Source organism: Gobio gobio, assembly GCF_949357685.1.
Source record: "Gobio gobio genome assembly, chromosome: 6".
NCBI classification, from domain to species: domain Eukaryota; kingdom Metazoa; phylum Chordata; class Actinopteri; order Cypriniformes; family Gobionidae; genus Gobio; species Gobio gobio.
In genome coordinates, this window is record NC_137102.1 from 47,080,979 (window position 1) to 47,104,100 (window position 23,122).

Here is a 23,122-nt window from a genome sequence, read left to right on the forward strand (position 1 = left end):
GATCTATAGTTGGCATGTTCATGAATTTATGTTAAATTTCGGTTGGTTCATATGGTTGATGGCCCTAGTCCTCATTCCATTCATAAGCAAAAGAGCAGTCGTACAGGTCTGAAATGAGGATGTGTAAACAAATTTTTAAAATTTTCGATGAACTGTTCCTAGAAGTGGTACCCCACATAACATACAGATACTTTGCTTTCATGTTTTATTTTTTAGGTTCAATAATGTGAAATCAAAACACCAATTAGAATTCAATATGTCTTCTAAAAGAGTGCAATTATAGTTGCATCTGGTTTCTCCCAACTTTTTACTTTTCCATTATCCAACATCAAGTTTTCTCATCCTTAAAAAAATCAGCTATGACTCAACTCAGAATGCAACATTTTTTATTTAACACATGGAGAAATCAGTTTCGGCACAATTTCAGCTCTCAGGCCTTTTTTTCCACTGTGTAAGATATCTCTACACACTATTTAAACCATTAATTCTATGATGATGTCACCATCGATCAACAAGTTTGAATAATGCTAAATATTAAACTTAAGACGATGCTTGATATTTAAAATCACAAATCATCAACTAATTAAATTTCATTCCTCAACAGTTAACCATATAATATAATCTTTCCAAACATATTTTTTTACAAACTATATATAAAACCATTGCATTTATATAAGAACGTTTAAACCAAACACAACAATAGAAAGTTCAAAGATAAAATACAATTAAAAGATAAAGTTTCTCCTTGCCACAGTTTCCTTTGTCTTGCACACTAGGGGACTTAAGATATTTTGTATTATGGCTTTTGTCAAACTAACAATAATGTAATATGACCAAAATCTTAAAACCGATAATTCATATGCATCATTTAACTATGGATGTAATAACCCCAACTAATAAAAAAAAAATTCTGCGTGCATACAATACACTCACAAGAATCCAATGGTCATACAATATAGCTACTATATATAGAAAATCTCAAATGCTATTTCTCAAATAGAAACTGCACTATCATTCAGCTCTAAACTGTTAAATGTAGACAATAAAGCATTAACATCATAAAACTCCGTAAAGCTGCTTTAAAACAATATGTATTGTGAAACGTATTGTAAAAAAGCATTGTAGATATATTTGGCTGATGTGTTTATTCCCATCCACTCTCGGTGAAGGTGCAGAAATCAAGCTGTCTCATTTGTTCTAAATCCATTGCCTTAGAAATGGAGAGAGACGAGATAAAACACATGAAAACATGTAGAAATATCTCTAAATACAGAGCTAACTAGTATGTTAAGATTCACACTGCACACTATGATACACTATATCGTATGTTAAGATTCACACTGCACACTATGATACACTATATCATATACAATTTTCAAATAGAATTGTATGCATCATAAAAAGGCAAATCCTTTGTTACTGGCTGGTTAACAGTTCTCATGGTTCTTGGTGCATTAATTTGTGTTAGTCTTAACTTACAGGTACTTTAGAAAAGTCTCCGCTCTCCATAGAAAAGCCCTGGGAATTCAGATGAATCTTCACCTCCTGGTTGCAGCTACGTCTGCAGTCATGTGTGTAGCAGCATTTTTGAGAGTCTTTATTGCATATGAACCTTCATCAAAAAGCACAAAGCACAGCATCACTTTGATTAGATCATAATTACTGTTATAATCATTTGTGTGAGAAAAAGAACAAAATGTAAGTTGTTATTGACTGCTAACTAGGAGATCTAGGGAGGATGTAAAGAAAAAATCTAATTATGAATAACATTTTCAAACTTTTGGTTTGTTCCTCACAAAAAGGTATTATGTGACTTCAGAAGACATGTAATGCATCCAAATTTGCCTACTTATACTATGCCCTAAAAGTATGTACTTTTTTGTGAAGAAAAAGTACATACTTTTGAGAGTGTAGCAAAAGAGTAAACAAGCTTTGGGACATACTATTGTGTCATACAATTGCGTCTTTGCTCTCTTTCGCATCCTGACACACATCCTTTCACCGTAAACTGGCCTGTCAATCATCCTGTCACAGTTCAAAACCTCCACGTTTCATTTCATTTCCTTCGTATCAGAGAGAAATGTAGCAGCAGCACGTTGATCTACAGTCGCGGGTCTTTCATGTGGAGAACTCTCCTCATATTAATGCATAATAATGCATTTAAAAGTTAAAGGCCAAACGGATCTTTATAAAATTTCATATTATCATTGCAGATTAAATATAACACGGATATCATTAAATAAATATTTTTTATCAGCTTAAACTGATTATTAACTTTTTTTAGTCATTTGTAGTTTAAAGGGTTAGTTCACCCAAAAATGAAAATTCTGTCATTAATTACTCACCCTCATGTCGTTCGACACCCGTCAGACCTCCGTTCATCTTCGGAACACAAATGAAGATATTTTTGTTGAAAGCTGATGGCTGAGAAAGGCTTCAGATAGGCCTCCATTGGCATTCAGTACATTTACACTCCCAAGACCCATAAAAGGCACTTAAAACGTCGTTACAAAGTCCATCTCACCACAGTGACTCTACAATAATTTTACGATGCGACGACAATAGTTTTTGTGCGCAAAAAAAAAATCTAAATAACACCTTTATCCAACTTGTTCTTGTCTTCTGTGTGTGCCTCCACGACGCATGCGCGAGAATATTACGCAGATCCGGCGTTCGGACACATGACCCAGAAGCGATTTGTTTACAAGCAGAGGAAGACGCGCGTATCTAAGCTGTTGAATTTTACATTGATCGTGCTTTAGGTCTCGGCGTAGTTCTCAAAATGGGGCTAAAGTGTGCATTTCATGGATTCCCAAACCCCGGCGCCACGTCATATTCTCGCGCATGCGTCGTGGAGGCACACACGGAAGACAAGAAGAGGTTGAATAAAGTCGTTATTTTGATTTTTTTTTGCGCACAAAAACTATTGTCGTCGCATTGTAAAATTATTGTAGAGTCACTGTGGTGAGATGGACTTTGTAACAACGTTTTAAGTGCCTTTTATGGGTCTTGGGAGTGTAAATGTACTGAATGCCAATGGAGGCCTATCTGAAGCCTTTCTCAGCATCAGCTTTCAACAAAAATATCTTCATTTGTGTTCCGAAGATGAACGGAGGTCTTACGGGTGTCAAACGACATGAGGGTGAGTAATTAATGACAGAATTTTCATTTTTGGGTGAACTAACCCTTTAACACTTTTTATTCTGAACTGAATCCTTTTGGGCTGAATCCTTGTGGGCTGAATCCTTGTGGTTGTGGGCAATATTAGCCTTGAAGGCCTGTACACACCGGGACGAATATCGCGCGCGCTTATCGCAAGCGTTTTTCGGCTAGTCTTGAGTGTTCACACCCAAGCGATTTTTCACTGGTGATGCGCCGAGTGAACGTGCACATTCAGTAGATAGCGCTCCCGGTACACAAGGTGGTGCTGCGGCACTTTACACCTCTGACACTCGGTTGTCACACAGAAGAAGAGGAGAGGCAGTATTTACGTGCTTGCCAAAACCATAGACATATTATGTCTATGGCCAAAACCATTCACACACTTTTTACTAACTGGCAAGCAGCATTAGCAGCTCATCTTCTTCTTTGTCTACTTACTACTACTTCTTCGTCGTATCAATGTGTGCTCGGCAAGAGCGTTTTGTGCTTGAGCGCCATCAGTCGTGTTTTAATGTCACTTCAGCAGGTCCAGGCAAAAACAAAAGCGCCGATCTCATTGTTTGGCCAGTTTTTAACGCGCCGAGTCAAAATAAAAAAACTAACCCGAGGCGTTTTTTTTTAAATTACGCTTTTACGTCTGGCGTTTTGCACATCCGTGTGCACACTCACATTGGCGCCCTTTGTTTAGTCACAAGGCATTAAACGTCGGTGATAAACACGCACGAAAATCGTCCCGGTGTGAACAGGCCTTTATAGTGTGCATGGATCTACACTGAGAAAATCTACCAGAAATAGTAGACTATCCAGGGACTTTTGACATACTCTTTTCAACATACTACAGTGCATCTGGAAAGTATTCACTGCGCTTGACTTTTTCCACATTTTGTTGTTATGTTGCAGCCTTTTTCCAAAATTCTACAATTCCTCAATTCTACAAACAATGCCCCATAATGACAATGGCTACGTCCGAAACCTGGAAAATGCTGCCTTCGGAGGACACATTTCAAGGCAGGAAGGCACCAAGGCACGTTTGAATCTAATGTTTGGTTTCACTTCCTGTCTCCTGAGACACCTTCATCTGATCGATTTTTGAAGGCAGCATATTTGTATCCTTCACTGCCTTTGATATCCCATAATCCTGTGCTTTCCATTCTTTTCCATTCCATTGTCTGATAAGGCAGCGAGGCAATGAGTCAGCTGGCTAGGTTTTCGGACGCAGCTTTAAAAATCTTAAAAAAAAAAAAAAACCTCACATGTAGCTACATAAGTACTCACAGCCTTTGCCCATGACTATCAAAATTGATCTCAGGTGCATCCTGTTGCCACTGATCATCCTTGAGATGTTTCTACAACTTGATTGGAGTCCACCTGTGGTAAATTCAGTTGATTGGACATGATTTGGAAAGGCACACACCTGACTATATAAGGTCCCACAGTTAACAGTGCATGTCAGAGCACAAACCAAGCCATGAAGTCCAAGGAATTGTCAGGATTGTATCAAGGCACAGATCTGGGGAAGGGTACAGAAAAATTGTAAATGGAAGAAGTTTGAAAACACCAGGACTCTTCCTAGAGCTGACCGCCCGGCAAAACTGAGTGATCAGGGGAGAAGGGCCTTAGTCATTGAGGTGACCAAGAATCCAATGGTCACTTTGACAGAGCTCCAGCGTTTCCCTGTGGAGAAAGGAGAACCTTCCAGAAGAAGAACCATCTCTGCTGCACTCCTCCAATCCGACCTGCATGGTAGAGTGGCCAGACGGAAGCCCGCCTGGAGTTTGCCAAAAGGCACCTGCAGGACTCTCAGACCACGAGAAACAAAATTATCTGGTCTGATGAAACAAAGATTCTCCGCTCATCACCTGGTCAATACCATCCCTACAGTGAAGCATGATGGTGGCAGCATCATGCTGTGGGGATGTTTTTCAGCGGCAGGAACTGGGAGACTAGTCAGGATAGAGGGAAAGATGAATGCAGCAATGTACAGAGACATCCTTGATTAAAAACCTGCTCTAGAGCGCTCTGGACCTCAAGACTGGGGAAAAAGTTAATCTTCCAACAGGACAACGGCCCTAAGCACACAGCATTGAATGTCCTTGAGGGGTCCAGCCAGAGCCCAGACTTGAACCCGATTGAACATCTCTGGAGAGATCTAAAAATGGCTGTGCACTGACGCTCCCCATCCAACCTGATGGAGCTTGAGAGGTCCTGCAAAGAAGAACTGCCCAAAAATAGGTGTGCCAAGCTTGTAGCATCATACTCAAAAAGACTTTAATTGGTGCCAAAGGTGCTTCAACAAAGTATCGAGCAAAGGCTGTGAATAATTATGTACATGTGATTTTTTTTTTCTTCTTTCTTTCTTTCTCTTTCTTTCTTTCTTTCTTTTGTAAAAAAAAAAGAAAGAAAGTGCAAAGATTTCAAACAAACTTTTCACGTTGTCATTATGGGGTATTGTTTGTAGAATTAAGGGAAAAAAATGAATTTAATCCATTTTGGAATAAGGCTGTAACATAAAATGTGGAAAAAGTGAAGCGCTGTGAATACTTTCTAGATGCACTGTATGCTTTTGGGACACAGTTTTTATACGATTTAGGACGGATAGTATGAACAATGGGACTCGGGGATGGACTTTGTGGTCTTTTTAAAGCTTTTAAAGCTCTAGTGTCCAATTGCATGGAAAGAAACGTGTGTAAAATGCATGATGATAAACCAATACAAACCCCTGAAATGTCGTAATACAGGCTGGTCTTCTGCGTGACCTCTTCAAGATCTTGATTCCTTCCTCCAGTAAAAAGTCAGCCTTTATTCTAGACGTGGATACACATTATACAGATAAAATGATTTAGATTTTAGGGACTGATAATGCCATACTTTACACTTTGCTTTTCACACATTCATTTGAACAATTCCATAATGATTTAAATGGATGAGGGCCATGTCATTCCAAACCTGTATGACTGACTTTCTTCTGCACAACACAAAGATAATTTGAACAAGGTTAGTAAGAAAACCGTTTCACTTCAGTTGAATTCCATTGTATTTTTTGTTGATACAATGGAAGTCGATGGGATCTCAAACTGTTTGTGACACATTCTTTAAAATAACATATTTTGTGTTCCTCATACAGGGTTGTCACAACATGGGGGTGAGTAAAATAAATTACAGATTTTTTTCTTTTCTTTCATTTTTGGATGGACTATCCCTTTAAATATGGGATACACAGTTCCTAACAACAGAAATTAATTCATATAGGAACATGACAGATGGTGATTTCAGATCTATTGCTTACTTGAGTTCTGTTAGACTGGAGCAGTTCTGAATTATTTGGAGGGTCCTAACAGACAATGTCTTACTTAGACAGCCCACTTCAATTTCCATCTTTTTCAGTTTCGAGAAAGAACAGAGAACAGACATTAATGCATCTGGATCTCTTCTGTGAATTGTCTTAAAAAGTCTGGCCCAGTCGATGTCGATCGGCCCTGCATGTGGAAAGGTGAGACCGAGTAATTGCAAAGATTTTGCTGGCCCTTCCCACCATGGAGATCTTATGTAGATACTATACAAAAAACAAACAAAAATGGTATCAATGTTGTTGTGTCTGTAAACCAACAAGTCCTATCTTTGAAGAACTTTTTGGGATTTTTTAAATTATGATTAATTGATGGTCTGTTGGGCACCAGCCATTATTTGCATCGGCAGTAATCAAAGAAGCTGAAAGTGTGATACTTTATAGTTTGATCTGTTTTGAGTCACCAATTTAGCAGCATTACCACCATAATTCGGAAGTTATTAGACTGTGCAGAAAAAACACGCCAGATAAGTTTGCCAGGAAAATGCTTATGCATGTTTTAAAATGTATGTGATGTACCTGCTTATCACTATAAAGCTGCTTTGAAACAATCTGTATCGTGTAAAGCGCTGTATAAATAAAGGTGACTTGACGTACACGTGTACTGGTAGATCTATTATGGTTTTTGAACAAGGTGATGATAGTTATCTAAAATATAATTGTCACACAACTTTCTCTGGTTATCATAAGAAACAGCTGTTTGATGAACAGACAAAAACAGTTCACTTTCTTCACCTGAATAGCTCTTCACTGATGGACAGATTAAGCAATAGAAATTCTGTAAACCAGAGGGTGACATCAAAGCTGCAAATCAAAGGACAGAAAAAAAACTATGAACTAAACTTAAAACAAAAGCACACTGAAGGATGATAACATTTACTTTCAGACATTACCTCTGTGAGCTCAGGGTCAGTGCTCTTCTGAGAGCACACATCACTTCAACAAGTTCAGAGTCTGATGAAACTTTTACACTCAACCTTCAAAATCAAACCCAGAAGATGAATGTACAGACTAAATAATCAAGTTAACTTGCAATAACAAACAATAAAAATGTAAATGACACATTTAAAAAAAGCAAGAAATGAAAGTTAACCAACCAGTGATGGTATGAATATAAAAAATAGAATGAATTAGATCCACTGAACATCTAGTACCTTTCACACAGTGCGTAGATCCCGGAAAATTGTCATAAAAGTGCCTTTTGTGAGAACGCAAACATGTCCCGGGATTGATTCTAGGAATGATCCCGGGATGGTGACCTAGTAAGCTGATTGTTCACCAGCTTAGTGGAACAGTAAGTGATGCGCTAGTTTATGATCGAATCAGAAAAAAATGCTCAAGCGTGGTTTCTCGAGAGAAATCACAGATCATAAGCAAACTTAAGAGACATTACACGTCCCATCGATGTCACGTGTATTAAAGGGGGATGTATGTGAACGCACGGACAGATTCAGGAAAATCACTGGCAGTGTGACTGAACCAAAATCTAACGATCCCAGGACAAATCTCGGGACACATTAACAATGTATTTCCCGGAATCTCTGTGTGAAAGGGGCTTCTTTTTTGGAACACAGCACTTACCTTCCTTTCTTAACCTTGTGGAGAGCAGGCAGAATCATAAACAACTTTTCAGACGTTAAACTGTAATCAATACACAGTTCTTCAATGCTCTGACAGCACTGAGAGCAGTACAGCAGGGCCCAGCAGTCTGTTCTTCTTAGGACTGCACCACCTGTATCAATACTTTTCCAGGTTTCCATAGCTTCTTTCACAAAGTCCTCTTCATGAAGTTCATATAGACAGTGAAGGAAAAAAGGTGTTCTGTTCAAATGTGTGTTACAATTTTTAAGCTCTTTCAAAATCCATTCTTTCAGATGAGCCTGTATTTTTGGATGGACAACCAGACCATGTTTCTCAAGTGTGCATCTCACATCGTTATTGAACAGACCAAATGCAAATTGTACCACAGCTGCAAAACGTGGAGGATTAGTCAAATAAATACTAAAAAAGTTTTCATCATTGGACAATAGCTGAGTAAGTTTCTTCTGGGACTCTTCTTCATCCAGAAGGACATAGTACAGAGCAGTGAAGAACTCCTGAAAGCTGAGATGCATGAAACTGAACATCGTCTCTTGACGGATTCTTCTCTTAAAGAGGAACTTGCACAGGAATGGACTGCCAGCAGGGTCTGAAACTGTTTCATAAACACTTTTTTCATCAAACAGGACTTGCTGTTCCAGCATCCCTCTCTCTGCCAGCTGACCCAGACTCCTCAGCAGGGTCGGGACGGACTGACTCAAACCCTGGCAGTGATGCTCCAGTAGAGTGGACACAAAGTCAACGTAGATGGAGGTGGTGGTTTCCAGTCCGCTTGCTACATCTGCACCAATTTTGAATCGTTCCTTGATAGTTGTGCAGATGATCCAGCAGATAACAGGGATTGAGCAGGCAGTTAAACTGGTTTCAATTGCCTTCACAAGTGTATAAGCCTTCCTGAAATGTTCCTCATTTTGAAAGAACTTCTGGAAGTACTCCTCCACCCCCTTCTCAGAGAAACCAATTATCTCAGAGAAACGCTGAGGTCCTTTGAGCAGATTGCTCAGTGTGTCTGTAGCTGTAGATCTGGAGGTAACCAGCAGGAAGGACTCTGGCAGGATTCGACCCCTCAGCAGGTCACAAAGAATGACCTCAGCTGGGGCTTTCTGATGCGGATCAGTGTTTGGTGACATGTCTTTAACGTCCTGTGTGAGTCTCAGCTCATCAAATCCATCAATGATGAAAAGCACCTTCTCTGGTGAATGCTGTAGTACCTGTGAGATCTGATCTGATGATAAACTGCAGCTGTAACTCAAGATCTCCACCAAACTGTTTTCGCCAGGAATGCGGTTTATTTCTTTACACTTTAGGTGGAACACAATATCAAACCGCCCTTTGCAGAGGTCACCAGATGCCCAGTCCATCATGATCTTCTGCACAGTGAAGGATTTCCCACTCCCAGAATTCCCCTGCAGTATAACAGCACTAGGACTGATCCCATGACTATCCGAGTGGAACAGAGAGTTCAGATGGGCAGAGTCATCACTGCTCCTGGAGCTGAGGATCTGCTGGAAGCGCTCTCCACTGGAGGAGATCTCTTCTTCTCTCTCTTTTTGACCTCTATGTTTCTGAAGGATCAGAGGTTGTGTGTAGCGCTCAGACAGCAGCACATGTTCACCAGGCAGTGAGTTATACTCGGTCACATACTGATACTCGCTGCAGATCCGTGTCTTATATTTTAAAATCACTGACCTTGATGCTGCACACATAAAATAAGCAATGTTAAACAGGGTTATTGACTTTTAGAACAAATTCTGATTCTAATAGAGTAAGACATTTCAGAGCAGACTGTAAGTAGCTGCTAAATTAAAACATTCAAGACATACAGTATCAGATTTATCTATTACCTGAGGTTTTAATTTTTTTAGAGGGTGGTTGATTCCAAGTAAAAGCTGCAGAAAATTGGACATTTTATTTAAAATTAAACTTTCTTAATTATATATCTAAAATATATACAGAATTAATATAATTGTATTAGCAAGGAAATACATTTCTCATATGACCTGTGATTACACATAATAGAAAATACAATACATTATCAGAACAATTATCATAGTCAATATTATCAGTGTCAATGAATGTAACACATTTTTCTTACCAGGTGCATTGTGTACTATGCTGACATTGCCTGTTATTGTATTGTTAGTGAGTACAGGTGCTGTAATATGGCTTCCACTCTGAGCTGCAGCGCTCACATTTGGCCCAGCATGAGATCTGACAATGTCCTCATTACTGTGAAACTCTAGATGACAAGAGAAACATTTTTGACACCCAATGACTGTATTAATGTTGTTGCTTTTAGCCTTAAATATCATGAATGGAATAAGCAAGTGTTCGGAACAAGCTTTGTGTACAGCTGAGGAGCAGGGAAAGATTTGACACAACTTTTTGTTTCAAAAGCACTTTTATTTTACAGACTAAATTTGAAACATTAACTTAAGTTCTTTAGTCTTGACTGATGAAATAATGTTACACCCAAAACCATGAGATTAGAAAATGTATAGCTTGACATACTGTCAAAAGTGTCCATCTCAGACAGCTCATCCTCTGCAAGAATAGAAACACACACACAATCAATAATATAAAAGTGAATGCTAATTTTCATATATTTCATACATGTCTGCTAAATTTACTACTGTAACTTTACAATAGATAATAATGATGTCATTTAGCACAGTTTTTTGACTGACGATAGTAATGGGGTGCTACTGCTAACATTTGCTAGCAGTTTAATACTTAGCTACGTTAAAGAATACAACCCCACAGTAGCCTTTTACAGGTGAAACTGGCCTGCATTGAGGTCAGTCATTTTGCTTTATTTCGCTCCTTCTTTGAGAGCTTTCCCTAAATGTGAATGCTTCCGTCATCCGAGTCCATCGCACTGGCAAATCTAGCTGAGCGCTGCAAGGGCAGAAGTTGAAGCTCAATCAGGTCCCTAATTCAGTAGTCAATGGGCTGACTCCCTGATCAGTGCCCTGACTGAACTAGGGAGCTGATTGAGACGCACCCGAAGATTTCTCAACTTTTCAAGCGCCAACGCAGGCGTCATCCAATCAGATCGCCCTATGCAAATACCCTAGAGCAGATGCTATCCAATTGCATTCATGCAACCCTAGAGCAGACGCATGATTGGCTGTTGTCACTATGACGGTCGCATCAGCGCCAAGCTTCAGCCACGCCCTCCGTCAAGCGTTAACACAGACGCCTCGCTGCATTCACACAGGGCATCAGCATTAACGCTTGACGGTGGGCGTGGCTGAAGCTTGGTGCGGATGCGACCGGCATAGTGACAACAGCCAATCACATTACTTACCGCGTCTGCTCTAGGGTTGCATGAACGCAATTGGCTAGAGTCTCCTCTAGGGTATTTGCATAGGGCGATCTGATTGGATGACGCCTGCGTTGGTGGTTGAAAAGTTGAGAAATCTTCCATTTCTGCCGCTTGCAATGCGAGTGAAGCGACGCGACAATAATTAATTTGATATGTGAATCAATAATGATATGTGTTCGTTGCTGAACAATTCAGTTCGGCAACGCATGACATCACCCATTCAAAGTAAATAGGCTCGTTTGAGAGGAGCAAAATCTGCGCAGAACCGATCACGCGAGATGCATGCTGGTTAGAAATGTGTCTGAACATGGTCCGACTTGCTCTGACGTCATGCTGATGTGTGTCAAAAAACTCTTGCGATGGCAAGGGGGACCTGTCGGATTCTGCAGTCAGGCGCAGTTGCTCTCCACCGACTGCACTGATCAAAAGCATGATGGGAAACAACTTAATGCTTATTGGTTTAAACAACCGTGATCTATGGTTCTTTTTTTAAAATGTTTGATTTTAAAACTCTGATATGTGAATATTCCCAAATTCTCGGACAGTGAGATCACTCTGTGGGTTATGTGATTGTCATATTTATAAAAAAATATATAAAAACATGTATGTAGTTAAAGTAAAAGTGATTGATAAACAATCAGAATCAGAATAAGAACTTAAATTACATCCAGTTTATCAGCAACAAAGCGCACAAGTGTGAATCCCGCGATATCCGCCTTTAATCTCGCAGGTGTCTGATCTAGGGTGACCACCAGGGGCGGAGCGGGGGGGTGGCTAATGGGCTTTATGCACAGCTGCACTACTTCCTGAACTTCAGCCAGCTCCTTTGTTTCCTGTCTGCCATTATTGGACAAACTGATTAATCCAGGTGTGTCTGATTATTGTTGTTGTTACTACAGAGGTCAGGCACACCTGGATTAATCAGTTTGTCCAATAATGGCAGACAGGAAACAAAGGAGCTGGCTGAAGTTCAGGAAGTAGTGCAGCTGTGCATAAAGCCAATTGGGCTCAAGCCCGGAATGTTTTGTCAAAAGCCCCGAATCTTTTAGTAAAAAAAAAAAAAAAAAAACTTAAACGTTGTTTCATTTCCTCTCAGTCTTTCAGACTGGATGTCCTAACGCGAGCTCTCGCGCGGTCTCCATTCACAGAAACATGTCATGCCTGGTCTCATTATAAAGCTCTCAGTCTCACGCACAGGGCTGCCGAATCAAAATATGGGCATTTCCTTTGTAGAACTAACCAACCACGAAAGTTTGCAGCCGAAAACCACATATGATTGGTCGATGTGAATTTCTCACTACGCGCTGCCGCTTGCTTGTGTATTCTCCACCTCAGAGAAAATACTGTAGACAACACCTAATTCAGCTCATTAACGTTCACAGAAAAGATCAAGTAGCAAGAGCTAATAAAAAGAAAAGTAAACAACAACAGATTAGACGACGAAACCCCGTCAGAATTAGATTCAAATAGTTATAGATGGACATATGCAACAAACAGGGACAGTTCGTCTGCAGTGTGTGTGACTGGTGTTATGTGTGTTTGTTAAGGTAGTTCTCTTAAGGTAGTTCTCTAATAGCTATTGCTATTAATAATTTATTCATTTATCAATTTCCACGTGTTTTAAATATTATACACTACTGATATTAATTAACTGAATATATATTTTGTTTGTAGGTTGGGGGTTTTATAGAAATGTATGCAGTTATACAGTATAAAACTTTAAAGGCCGTTTTCTCAAAATGAGTTTTTTCTCACACTCAGAGTCAGATATATCCACTTCAGTAGCACCTACAAGCACCAACTTTTGCAGTCTTATACTGAACTATATTCTGAAGGCGTTTACAGAGGGATTTGTTGATATATCATTCCTATCCTGAGTTATAGGTCCTTTAACTCCAAAAAACATGGCAACATTTTTTTTAAGGATATTGTCAGTATTCTCTAATTTACTAAAGCACAAAATAAGATATCCAGAATCCCCTCTGTAAAAGCGCTCTCATCTAATATGTCAACAAATTGAACCAAGAATTTTAAACATGGTCCTTTCCAATTTCCAGATTTTGTTTTTGTAAAAGTATGCAAATGAGCGTATATTTAAGTATGTAAGGCCTCATTTGCATATTAAAACATTAATTTACACAAAACTTGTAATACATTTTTTCCTTATGTTTATGCCAGTAATAAACTGGAGAAGTTTCACAGTGATATCTTATAATTAAAAAAATTCCCTATTCACCTGTAGTGTCTCGCCTTAAGAGAAATTAGTTGCTAGTAGAGATGGGCGGATGATTTGTCAGATGATTTGTCACGTGGGGGTTTCATTCTATTATCTCAAACAGCCTGAAAAATAGTGCATTTAGCTGATGTAAATGGGAAAAAAATCTCCCCGGGGGAGTATGCCCCCGGACCCCCCTAGGTTTGGGCTAAGCCCCGAATGTTTACAACGTCTGGCTCCGCTCCGCCCCTGGTGACCACCATCAAACAAACCAAATGTGGGACAATTACTAAGTTTGTGTTGGACAATGTGGGACATGTTACCAACACTAAAATTCACACTACTTAAATTCAACATCACTGAGCCCAAAGGCAGCAGGCATCATGCAGATAACTACTTTTGAAACAGTTCTGACCAAGTGCAACTAAAATCCAACTAAATAAATAATTAAACAAATAAAACAACATTAAATTAGTTAATCTTATAGATATATATATATATATATATATATATAGAACTCTCCATTCGTTTTCTGACAGGGAACACATGGAACGAATCACCGCTCCACATTTTGATTGACAGCCGTCACAACCTACTAGTGACCGTGTTTACTCCTTTCTTTTCAACCATTGGATATGGTTTAAAAAACGGCTTTTATATTTGTGTAAGGCGGGATGTTACTTCTGACGAAGCGCTGTTAAATATAGGTGAAAAACGATGCCGCAAAAATAGTAAATAAAATGCTTCCTTAAAGTCCCTGTAAAGGCAATTCTGAGATTTGTTTCTAAACACATTATAAATGTTAGAAATGTATTGCTGAAACACATTACAAAGACTGTGAACTATGAAGTACTGAATTCAGAAGTTAGACCGTTAAACAGTTTTTCACCGTTGCTGTATTCAGGATTTTCTGGGCGGGGCTAAAACGGTGGCTCGATGACGCACTGGAGCCACCGAGCCTGGCTCCTCCCCAAACACGATCATTACTAGAGCACATTCGCATCAGTTCGATCGCGAGTTACTGTTAGTACTGTTAGTTACTATAGTCAACAACTTACATAACAGCTAACAAAACAAAAACGATGAAGAAGTGGATTAATTTTGTGAACAGCAACCTTGATGGAGAGCTGAGGATCATCACCTACACCTACCTCTGCAGTGACTTTACACCGGATCGTTTTACAAACTTTCACCGGAGACAACTGGGATTCACTGATAATCCGCTGCAGAACCGACTATCCCCCGCCCAGGCCTTCATCCTCCCGTCCCGCCGACATCTGGTGCGTCGTGATCATAGACGCTCGTGATCAGTGAGTGTTGTCTTGTGTGCTACTGCCGCTTTCCCGCGAGTGGGCGTGGTTTCGGCGCCGACAGCGGACACACCCCCAGCGTTTGAGAGCAGAGAATGCTGCTCATTTTTTCAGGTTTTTGATAAGCTATTTTATGTACTTCCCGGAATTTTTTATGATTCAAATTTGGCTGGGTGGTTAATAACACATTTATCTGTGGTGTGAGGAACTCAGAACACATGTTTAGTTTTGACTTTACAGGGACTTTAAAAAGGCAAAAGAACGTTATATGAATATGATCATTAAAAATCAACAGACTGTTGAAAATGCGGGACATTTTCTCAATATGCGACATGCGGGACAAGGGGTGAAAATGCTGTGCGGTACGCGATATTTTTTTCCCCAGGATGGTAGGGGAAGGTACCGCCTTTTTCGTCTATGATTGGCTAGAAGGGCTCTCCTCTGATTGGTTATATATCTCACGTTCATGGCAGGCTGTCAGTCTGTTTTGATCGTCGTTAAACAAAGTCAATCCAACATAGCCTACTAAGAAAAGCGCTATATGTGCGTGTCTTCAGATTTATATTTCAAGTTCACAATTTCATAGCCTGTTTAGATTAGTCTTAGCTGTTTCCTAACCCTAACCTCTCAATACCTGCGCCAAAACCATTTATTACTGGAGCTGTTCTCCCTGTCCGTTGATTTATACCTAATCCTAACCTCAAGATGATACGGTATGATGTTCTCCTTTGCACAAATATGACACCAGCGACACTTAACTTTCATGGCTACACACACACACACACACACACACACACACACACACACACACACACACACACACACACACACACACACACACACACACACACACACACACACACACACACACACACACACACACACACACACAATAATTACTAGTAATGTTTAACATACAGTTAATGTTGATGCACTAATATTGTGTAATCCTTACCTTGAAATGGCTAACAAATGTTATTTGTTTTGGAAAGAGATTGTTTCTATAGAAGATGGGACGAATCAGTACATTAGCATGACAAAAAACTCTGCTAGCTATTGAAGAAGATGGGACGAATCAACACATTGGCATGACACAGTGGCCCTTAACCATCACATTTCTGTGTGGCTTTAAAGTTACTGTACAGTCGATTTACCCATAGTGTTTGCCTCACTTAGATACACCATGTGAACTTGGAATATAAATCTGACGGCACGCACACGACAGCCTGGCCTGCCATGAACGTGAGATGACGTTTCACGGCCAAATCAAATAACCAATCGGAGGAGAGCCCTTCTAGCCAATCATAGACGAAAAAGGCGGTACCTTCCCCTACCATCCTGGGGAAAAAAATATCGCGTGCGGTACAAAGCAAAGCGGAACAGGTGGTCACCACTACGAGAAGAGAGAACTGTCCGTCTTGCCTGCACTTTTTTCACTCCTCCCTTCACTGCAGCCGCCTAGTCTCGGCTGAATTTCAGGCGAGGCGAGGGGAGGCACATCTCAAACAAGCCTAATTCATGAGAAGCGTCATCACACCCACCGGCACATTTTGAACTTGCAAATTAGTTGCTTATATTTCCAAAATGAGCCTACAAAGAAGAAATAAGCCCGTTTATTGAAAACAAAGATCCATGTTTAATAAAAAAAGTTCACGAAACTCAATAAAAATGTTTAGTAAAATTAGGAATTATTTAAGAGATCGTTAATTTAGTTGTAGCCTATACATATGTAGCTACATACATTTTGATCTAATGGCACAATAAATAATATCAAGGTTGACTGAGTTTTACACGATTCTTTTGTAGTGTGGTTTTTGGTGAAGCGTAGCCTACTAAAATATCGTCACCTGTGTACACTCGCCTGACAGACAAACAGGGATATTTAATAAACATTCACATAGGCCTACGTGTTACATTCAATAAATAGGTTGTACATGGCAAATAACTTAAGTAAATAACTTCATTTATCTTGTGCACTCATAATGTATGAGACGAGTGTTGTACTTGTAGCCTACCTTCTCCCCGCCCCGACCAGGTATGTGTTTGTGCCCTGCAGTGTCATCGGCCCCGGGTTACAGCCCAAAACACGCACCACTCTCGATGACAGCTGCTCCATACGAGGAATAACAGCGGACATTTTCTCCGGGACAACTCAGACTTTATATGACCCCTGAAAAAGCTCTTGCGACAGATCAGACTGATAGCACATTAGACAGAAACTTCCTGTTCAAAAAAGTCACATTACAAAATAAAAGTATCTGAGGCTCAATGATGTTTCTTTTGATTTTATACTTTTAAATTACAATTAATGTAATGGCTTTATATGTCATTAGTCTTTGTGTTCTGCTAATGGGTCATTCTTCAATAATAAAAATTATTTCTAGGAAATACGCTTTTTATTGTAATATTTGTTGACTAAGTTTGGTTGAGTGGTCTGTTATACTTCAATTAAGTTGTATATCCCACTATGCTATGATCTGCAGCTTCGCTAACTCAAGTTCAATAAAAAAATGATTGGCGCTATAGCCATAAATAATAAAAAAGTAGTCTAGTTTGTGATGAACATCAGTACAAAAGTACAACGGAGATGTAGGCCTTCGTGTATGAACAATTATGAATTAAACATGTTTAGTCACTTTGTATTTGTAGGCTATTGCAAGTTCAGTTTTAATCCAACTAAGCAGCCTATAAGTTATATGTCTCCCATCATTCACAGACTCTTGACAATGGAGCGTGTGGTTCATTGTCACGTCATTTATTCGAACGTTCGGTGAGTAACTGTGTGTGCAGAGGCAAAAAACTCTTTGTAGCGAGTTTGGCGAGTGATGGTAAGTACGCTTTTTACACAGGGGTTTGGGGATATGAATTTTAATTAATATTTCATAACTCTGAGAATCTGAAACAGTGGAATGTTATTGACTCTATGCAGTGTACAATGAGATGTGTGATATGTAAATCAATAATGACCAATTATTTGATTTTTTTAGCCTAATTGTTGATTATGCACCCATACATCTTGTCGAGAAACTCCATCAACCACTCCTTTATTATGAGAAATGTTGGTAACACTTTACAATAAGGTTGCATTAGTTAACATTAGTTAATGCATTAGTTAACATGAACTAAGCATGAACAACACATCTGTTCAGCATTAGTTCATAAAAATCCAGCTGTTCGTGTTAGTTCACAGTGCATTAACTAATGTTAACAAGATTTTAATCATGCATTAGTAAATGTTGAAATTAACATTAGCAAAGATAAATGAATGCTTTATAAGTGCAATTCATTATTAGTTCATGTTAACTAATGTAGTTAACTAATGAACCTTATTGTAAAGTGTTACCGAAATGTTTATATGGACCTGTCATTCTATCTCTTATGTTTTGAGATTCATTATATTTTATTCACCAGCAAATAGCTGATGTGATGTGTAACTGAAGTGACACTGTAAGCTGATTGGCCTTAATGTTACCTCCGAGTCTGACCATTACTGATGGTTACAAACGCAAAAGAAGCTTTTCATTTAGCCTTTCTTATGTCTTTAAAAGACACATTTTGGACAGAAGCAAACAGCATTTATTTACATCTTATTGGTCAGTTTAATGAGTGGAGCGTGTATTGTTGTCATCCTCTTCTATTTGTGCAGTCAATAAATTACGTTTGGACTACCAACATGATAGATAATTGAGTTATTAGTATAAATTGATAAAAACAAAACTTTTTCAACTTCATTGTTAACTTTGAATACATTTAAAAGAGGCTTTCATCCTCCCTTGCCTCTTTTGTTTACTCAACTCATCACTTCAAATTTTCTTTCTTTAACAGTGTTTTTTCTTACGATCATCTTCAACGATGTCCACTTATTTGAATGAAAGTGTAGCGCGTAGAGCATCTCTGGAATCAGATGAGCTCAGCATGGCTCTTGCTGCGGGGCGGTGGTGGGCCATTATGGAGGTTTCCAACCCCATATCCGAGGAGCCTGCGTATGGGGACCCTGCATCATGGCAGTGGTGTGGAGCGGTGGAGGAATGGGAAACACCAGTGGTTGTTGTGACTGAAAAATTAAAGGAGAGAAACCTCACCTCATCTCCGGGCTGCACCACAAAAAGAGCACCAGTGCCCACCAGGTTCCAACAGGGAGAACCTGTGCTTGTTAGTTCAGCCCAGGTCCCAGGGCACATGGAAGAGAGCATTGGTTAGTACCTCCTTTCTCTCAATTTTACTTTTTAATTTATTTTACTAGATTTAAACAATTAAACACTTTAATAATTTAATCTGGGACGAGTAACTAATCATTTTCAATTCATTTAACTATCATTTTGAAATAGTGGAAGCAATATGTCTTTAGATTGTTTACAAGAATCACTCATTAAATCTGGTCAGCATTACATGATTATGTCTGTTCCTTCAACAGGAGAGAGGAGGCAGAAACTGAAGATAGCTGAGCCGCTGAGGGGGGAGCTTCTGCAGAAGAAGCCGTATCCCTGTTATCTTCAGGGAGCACCTGTACCTGACCGCTCCACAAAAGAAGCACCAGTGCCCACCAGGTTCCAACAGGGAGAACCTGTGCTTGTTAGTTCAGCCCAGGTCCCAGGACACATGGAAGAGAGCATTGGTTAGTACCTCCTTTCTCTCAATTTTACTTTTTAATTTATTTTACTATTTAAACAATTAAACACTTTAATAATTTAATCTGGGACGAGTAACTAATCATTTTCAATTCATTGAACTATCATTTGGAAATAGTGGAAGCAATATGTCTTTAGATTGTCTCCAAGAATCACTCATTAAATCTGGTCAGCATTACATGATTATGTCTGTTCCTTCAACAGGACAGTGCAGGCAAAAACCAAAGATCGCTGAGCCGCTGAGGCAGGAGCTTCTGCAGAAAAAGCCATATGCCTCTTTCCTTCAGGAAGCACCTGTGCCCATTCCAGAGAGGAAAAAACTTATAATTTCCAAGCCACTGAGGCAGCCTCTAACCTCTTTCCTTCAGGGAGCACCTGTGCCCACCCCAGAGAGGAAAAAACTTATAATTTCCAAGCCACTGAGGCAGCCTCTAACCTCTTTCCTTCAGGGAGCACCTGTGCCCACCCCAGAGAGGAAAAAACTTATAATTTCCAAGCCACTGAGGCAGCCTTTAACCTCTTTCCTTCAGGGAGCACCTTTGCCCACCCCAGAGAGGAAAAAGTTCTACATTTCCGAGCCACTGAGGCAGCCTCTAGCCGCCACTTTACTGAACAGTACCCCAATGGGTGTAACTGTACATATCAGGACCCCACGGGAAGCAGCAGTGCCAGCCAGGTCTTAACAGGCAGTGGCAGTGCCGGACGAGTCAGCATCTTTACCCGCATGGAAAATTCTAAGAGGGAGAAGGAGGCTGGAGAATAAAAAGGAGAATTTGCTCATTTGAAAAAAAAAAACAATGTAAAAAAAAGTGTATTTATTTATTAATTTAAAAGAAAACAATGATCACGATAAGCAACAGGTTCATGAAATATTGGTAACACTTAAAGCCTTTATATATAATGCATCATAAAGGTATTCATTATGTACATTGTAATGCATTTTACATTTTCATAAATAATTGTAACCAAAGTTAAAATGCATTACATTTATTGATTCCTTGGTACGCCTGAAATTGGTTGTTTGTCATGTGTTATATACTTTATTAAGTATTATAACTGAGGTTATAATTATTCATGAGACCATACAATGCATTATAAGGTGCATTACAAGGAGTAATTAATGCATTAGTAATACTTTTATTATGCATTATATAATAGGCTTTAAAAAAAGTGTTACCAAAATATTATTCCATTTGATGAATGTTAAGGGAGTAGTTTCTAAATCTAAAGTTTCAAAAACTTTTCCACTAAAGATCAATAGACCAATGTTTTGAATAACTATATGACATTTCATCTCTTCTTATGCATATTTGTATTTCTGCAACCAAAACTATGTACACTAAAGCTTCAATTTCACCTTGTAACCTCAGCTTGAAATAACCTCACATGACAGTAATTCATTGATATACACTTTATTTCAAGGTGTCATTGTTACAGTGTAATTAAACATGTAAGTACTGAGTAATATTAATGAACAACATGTACTTACTATAGGGTTAGCGTAGGATTAGGGTTTGGGTTTAGTTGCATGTAATTATGCATCATTTACTGTTTACTATAGTAACTACATGTAACACAACGACACTGTAAAATAAAGTGTTACCTTAACTGCCATGTGTAATTTAATTACAATGTATAATTTGTTTCTTCATCAAACTTGTACAGAAATGTTTAAGGTCAAAGGGCAATTAAAACAACAAATAGGAATATTCAGAAAGCTCTCGGATTTCATCAAAAATATCTTAATTTATGTTCAGAAGGTGAACAAAGGTCTTAGTGTTTGGAACGACATGAGGGTGAGTAATTAATGACAGAAATGAAATTTGGGGTGAACCCTTTAAGAAATTAAGAACAAAAACAATGAATGTCAGTGTAATCAATGCATAATATCCTCATGTAACTTGTAACTAATAGATTTGTTCCTCTCATGAACACAAAAACGGTTTGTGTCTTTCTACAGGAAGGTTGGTTATATGATTATTGATAAATTGTGTGTGCCCACGTGATTGAGAACAAATGTGCATTTGCATGTTTGAACACTCAGGAATTTGTGCTTTCCTTCACAGACACAAGAAACTTTATTATGGAGCTGCACAGGATCAAAACAGCTTATTCAGTCGCAAAACACATCGATAGTCTGTGAATGTTGAATTTAAATATGCACAGTCTAAACTTGGTCATACAGATGAGCTTGTTAGTAATGATCAATCTTCAATGGGGGTTTAACAACGATTACTCGTATAGTCAAAACAGACATGTTACAGAGAAACCGACCCATCACAGAATATTTTTATCACTTTTTGTATCATATCACTTTTACAGCATATCTTCTAACTGACTTCAATTTTCACCGTGGAAGTCTATGGGGTCTCTGTGTCCATTTCTTTTACTGTCTATGGGGAAAACAATCCAACGCTCTCCATTGACTTTGCATTGCATGAGGCTGCCTCCTTGTCATTTCGGACTTATAACAAAAAACAGAACAATGTCTAAAAGCTGATATGTGACAAGGTGTACAACAAACAAGCTAAACAAAACCCAGAACCAAAAACCCAGAAGTTTGTATAAGCCGTTGACCCAAAAAATGAGCGTTTAAGGACAAAAAAAGTGGATACAGGCAATTGAGACAGAGCGCGACACGTTATATTACACTGAGAATTACGCCCACTGGAGGGGAACGAAATCAGCGACAGGAAATATATATAAAACTGACATTTGGATATTTGACTTAACAGTGACAAAATGTTTACTGCACACATAGGCATATGCTCAGTCCCTATAATCTAATACTCATTTCAAATGCAAAGATGTCAGCCGATCAAAACAGTGGCCGTTTACACTAAAGTCTCGCAACAGACACGCCCCTTGAAACAGAGCATTCAAGCCAGAGGGCTAATATCGGTATAGAAAAAATGCCTTTTATTTCTAAATTATGACATTTTGTGATGTAAAAATCATACTAACAATATAAGTACACCTCAGGAAACATTATAAAATAATACTAAAAAATCCACGCCATGGGACCTTACAGAACCAATATTGCGGGCGCCAGTTAAAATGAATGACAATGTGCTTTAACCAATCAGATAATCACTGCGATTTAATCAGCCAATCAGATTTCGAGTTGGCGAGACCGGGTCCATCTAGCAGACGTATAACGTCAGCATTGTCACGTCCTTTGATTGGATGGTCGGAGAGCGTACTATTACTAGTTGCCTAGTCAGAATAACTAGAAATAAATGTGTCATACTGTTGGTAAGATTTTTCAAGAACCATTTATGCTGTTGTGTTTTCTTTCCTGTAGAATTTGCACACAAAAACGCACAATTTGGGTAGTCTACTCAAAAGGTAGCCTACTACAAAAATGCACGGAAAACACGGAGCGGATCGATGCTTCTGTTATGATGTATTTGGCGCAGCTGTGGCTGCAGTGAAAGGAGACTTGTTGAATTGTGCCAATTGGGTTTCCTGCGTTAATAATTCTTAAATGATTTAATAATTTAAAGGGGCTTTATGTAGGATGGACATCCAGTG

At 39.0% G+C, this 23,122-nt stretch overlaps 1 protein-coding gene across 4 annotated transcripts; it reads right to left on the reverse strand.

Moving 5' to 3' along the window:
• Nucleotides 1-214: 214 nt before the first annotated feature.
• LOC307127557 (NACHT, LRR and PYD domains-containing protein 1 homolog) lies at nt 215-17,203 on the reverse strand. Of its 4 annotated transcripts, none has more exons than XM_079818851.1 (11): nt 16,976-17,203; nt 10,619-10,651; nt 10,203-10,346; nt 9,952-9,996; nt 8,090-9,803; nt 7,402-7,485; nt 7,244-7,312; nt 6,449-6,715; nt 5,880-5,966; nt 1,480-1,612; nt 215-1,210 (listed from the first exon to the last, which is right to left on the reverse strand). In XM_079818851.1, exons 2-11 carry the CDS (start codon nt 10,632-10,634, stop codon nt 1,145-1,147), a joined length of 2,625 nt encoding a protein of 874 aa, XP_079674977.1. In that variant the 5' UTR covers nt 10,635-10,651; nt 16,976-17,203; the 3' UTR covers nt 215-1,144. The 4 variants fall into 4 exon arrangements, with proteins under 4 accessions (XP_079674977.1, XP_079674978.1, XP_079674979.1 ...); XM_079818852.1 differs by lacking the exon at nt 16,976-17,203 and adding an exon at nt 16,383-16,550; XM_079818853.1 differs by lacking the exon at nt 9,952-9,996 and having other exon boundaries at nt 16,976-17,200.
• Nucleotides 17,204-23,122: the final 5,919 nt, after the last annotated feature.

Bases quoted from the DNA above. Each gene is read 5' to 3' on its own strand.
- LOC307127557 (XM_079818850.1), bottom strand. From the start codon at position 10,718: ATGAAATATATGAAAATTAGCATTCACTTTTATATTATTGATTGTGTG. The intron at 9,804-9,951 runs GTAATAGATAAA...TTATGTGTGCAG, and splicing joins TAAAAAAATTAAAACCTCAG to CATCAAGGTCAGTGATTTTA. The intron at 6,716-7,243 runs GTGAAGAAAGTG...TTTTTTGTATAG, and splicing joins ATCAGTGAAGAGCTATTCAG to TATCTACATAAGATCTCCAT.